General features: G+C 52.2%; 1 protein-coding gene across 1 annotated transcript; it reads left to right on the forward strand.

The window, feature by feature from the left end:
* Positions 1–521: 521 nt before the first annotated feature.
* LOC119378818 (uncharacterized protein K02A2.6-like) lies at positions 522–1,115 on the forward strand. The gene has a single exon (XM_037647841.1). It carries the CDS (start codon positions 522–524, stop codon positions 1,113–1,115), a length of 594 nt encoding a protein of 197 aa, XP_037503769.1.
* The last annotated feature ends 1,508 nt before the right edge of the window (positions 1,116–2,623 follow it).

Raw genomic sequence — 2,623 nt, forward strand, 5'->3', positions numbered from 1 at the left:
GGCAAACTACCCCTGCTCGTCACGAAAGGGTCGGGAATCAGCATCCTGGGAGAGACTGGTTCCGACCGCTAGGCATAACACTGGAGGGACTGCACCAGCTCAGCGGAGCTCCAGCTTCCAAAGGTTCCAGTCGAGAAGTCCAACCAGCTGCACGCAACCCGAGCAAGGTGGTGACAAGCGTAAACAAATCTGCTGCAGGACTATCCAGATGTATTCAAACCTGGGCTGGGCAAGAGCAGGGGTCTTCCTGTGCGGATCTTAGTGGATGAGCAAGCCACGCCCAAGTTTCACAAGCCACGGCAAGTACCTTTCGCGCTACTGCCCAAGGTAGAGGAATCCATCGAGCAAGGCATTTACGTTCCCATTAAGCATTCCCGCTGGGCGACGCCAATTGTGCCGATTCTGAAGAAGAACGGAAAGATGAGAATTTGCGGGGACTACAAGGGAACACTCAACCCAGTCGTCAAGTGAGAGACGTATCCACTTCCAACTCCAGAACAACAGCTCGCAAGACTGGGAGGATGAGCAGTGTTTCTCGGCTGGACTTGGATCAAGCTTATCAGCAACTCTGTGTCGATGAGGACACCGCCATGCTGCAGACCGTGACAACTCACAAGGGCCTGTTCAAGGTGACGCGATTGCAGTTTGGTGTGGCAGTCGCCGTAGCCATCTTTCAACGTTATATGGAAGGACTATTGAACGGACTGGAAGGGGTTCAGTGCTTTCTGGATGACATCCTAATTGGCGGAAGAACAGTTGCTGAGCATGACGAACGGCTGCGCAGAGTTCTGCAGCGTATCCAAGACGACGGGTTTCGCCTCAACGCCGAGAAGTGTGCATCCAGGGACAAGGAAGTGACGTACCTGGGGTACCGTGTCAACAAGGACGGAGTAAGTCCTTTGCGTGAAAAAGTGGAAGCCATCAAGCAAGCTCCGGAACCGAAGAACAAGAAGGAGCCGCAGTCGTTCTTGGGAGCCTTCAGTATTTATGGCCGTTTCTTGAAAGGAGCATCACATGTGTTGGAACCACTTCACCGCCTCCTGGACAAGGACAAGGAATGGAGTTGGACCGAGACGGAAGCGAAGGCATACCAAGATGCCAAGAGCCTGCTGTAATCATCAGCCGTCTTAGCACACTATGTGACACGTCCCATAAGGCTGGCCTGCGACGCGTCTCCGTGCGGGCTGGGTGTGGTACTGAGCCAAGTGGGTGAAGATGGTGTTGAAAGACCAGTGGCCTTCGCCTCGAGAACCTTATCAAAAGCAGAGCGCAACTATGCGCAGATAGACAGGGAGGCTCTGGCTTTGCTATTCGGAGTTAAGAAATTTCACCAGTATATTTGGTCGGAACTTTCAACTCTTGACAGACCATAAGCCATTGCTAGGCCTCCTGCACCAAGCCAAGCCGGTTCCTGCCGTATTGTCACCTCGGATGTTGCGCTGGAGTTTGCAACTTTCTGCATACAACTACGAACCTTTGTGCGTACCAGGCTCCAAGTTGCCACATGCCGACGTTTTCAGTCGTCTTCCGCTTCCTGTCAGGCATGAGCACGAGCCACCGTTGGGGGACATTTTGCTGATTGAAGCAGTGCCGGAAGTTTCTCTGGATTCCACCAAGATCGCAGCATTGACGCGTACAGACCCTGTTCTGTCGCGGGTACATCGCTGAATTTCGCAAGGTTAGCCTTCCACGAAGGTGCCCGAGGAATTCCGTCCTTTCGTGGCCAGGAAGAACTAACTGTCCACCTACCGAAATTGCGTGCTGTGTGGATCTCGTGTTGTGATTCCAAGTTCTGCACAGGCCCAGGTCCTAGACATCCTACACACCACGCACCCAGGCGTAGTACGGATTAAAGGTCTTGCACGCAGCACGTGTGGTGGCCGGGCATCGACAATCACATAGAGCGCAAGGTAGCTGGCTGCCAAGTATGCCAAGAAACTCGGCAAGCTCCCAGTAAGGCACCCGTGCACCCATGGGAGTTCACTAAGAACACTTGGTAACGTTTGCACATAGATTTTGCCGGTCCCTTCAAGGGAAAAGTGTTTCCGCTAGTTGTCGATTCTCATTCCAAGTGGCTGGAAGTTTCCCTGATGGAATCGATGCCGACAAGAGCCGTTCTTAAAGAACTTCGGTCAATGTTTGCTCGTTTTGGCATTCCCGAAGTGTTAGTGTCGGACAATGGAACTGCGTTCACGTCAGAAAAATTCGCCGAGTTTGCAAACAGAAACCAAATTCGGCACATTACAGTCGCGCCCTATCACCCCTCATCGAATGGTCAGATAGAGAGGATGGTTCAGGAGACGAAACAAGTCCTGCGTAAGTTGTCGGAGGGAGACTGGGCCACCAAGCTGTCTCGTTTCTTGCTGGGTCAGCACATTTTACCCAGTACAACTACAGGGAAGAGTCCCGCTGAACTGTTGATGGGGAGACGACTGCGATCGGCCATTGACCGTCTCCATCCAGACTTTCACATGGTTGGATCGTCCCTTCAGCATTACTTTAGTGATGGTTCTCGACGTGTTCGGCATTTCTATCTAGGCGAAGCTGTGTATTCTTAAAGAACTTGTTGTTGGGCTAGTTGGTAGATCATTTTTAAAACTTAATTAGAGCGCAACCACACGAC

Source organism: Rhipicephalus sanguineus, unplaced genomic scaffold (assembly GCF_013339695.2).
Source record: "Rhipicephalus sanguineus isolate Rsan-2018 unplaced genomic scaffold, BIME_Rsan_1.4 Seq9976, whole genome shotgun sequence".
NCBI classification, from domain to species: Eukaryota; Metazoa; Arthropoda; class Arachnida; order Ixodida; family Ixodidae; genus Rhipicephalus; species Rhipicephalus sanguineus.

What these genes read in the sequence shown, in the direction of transcription:
- LOC119378818 (XM_037647841.1), top strand. Translation starts at nt 522, where the DNA reads ATGAGCAGTGTTTCTCGGCTGGACTTGGATCAAGCTTATCAGCAACTC.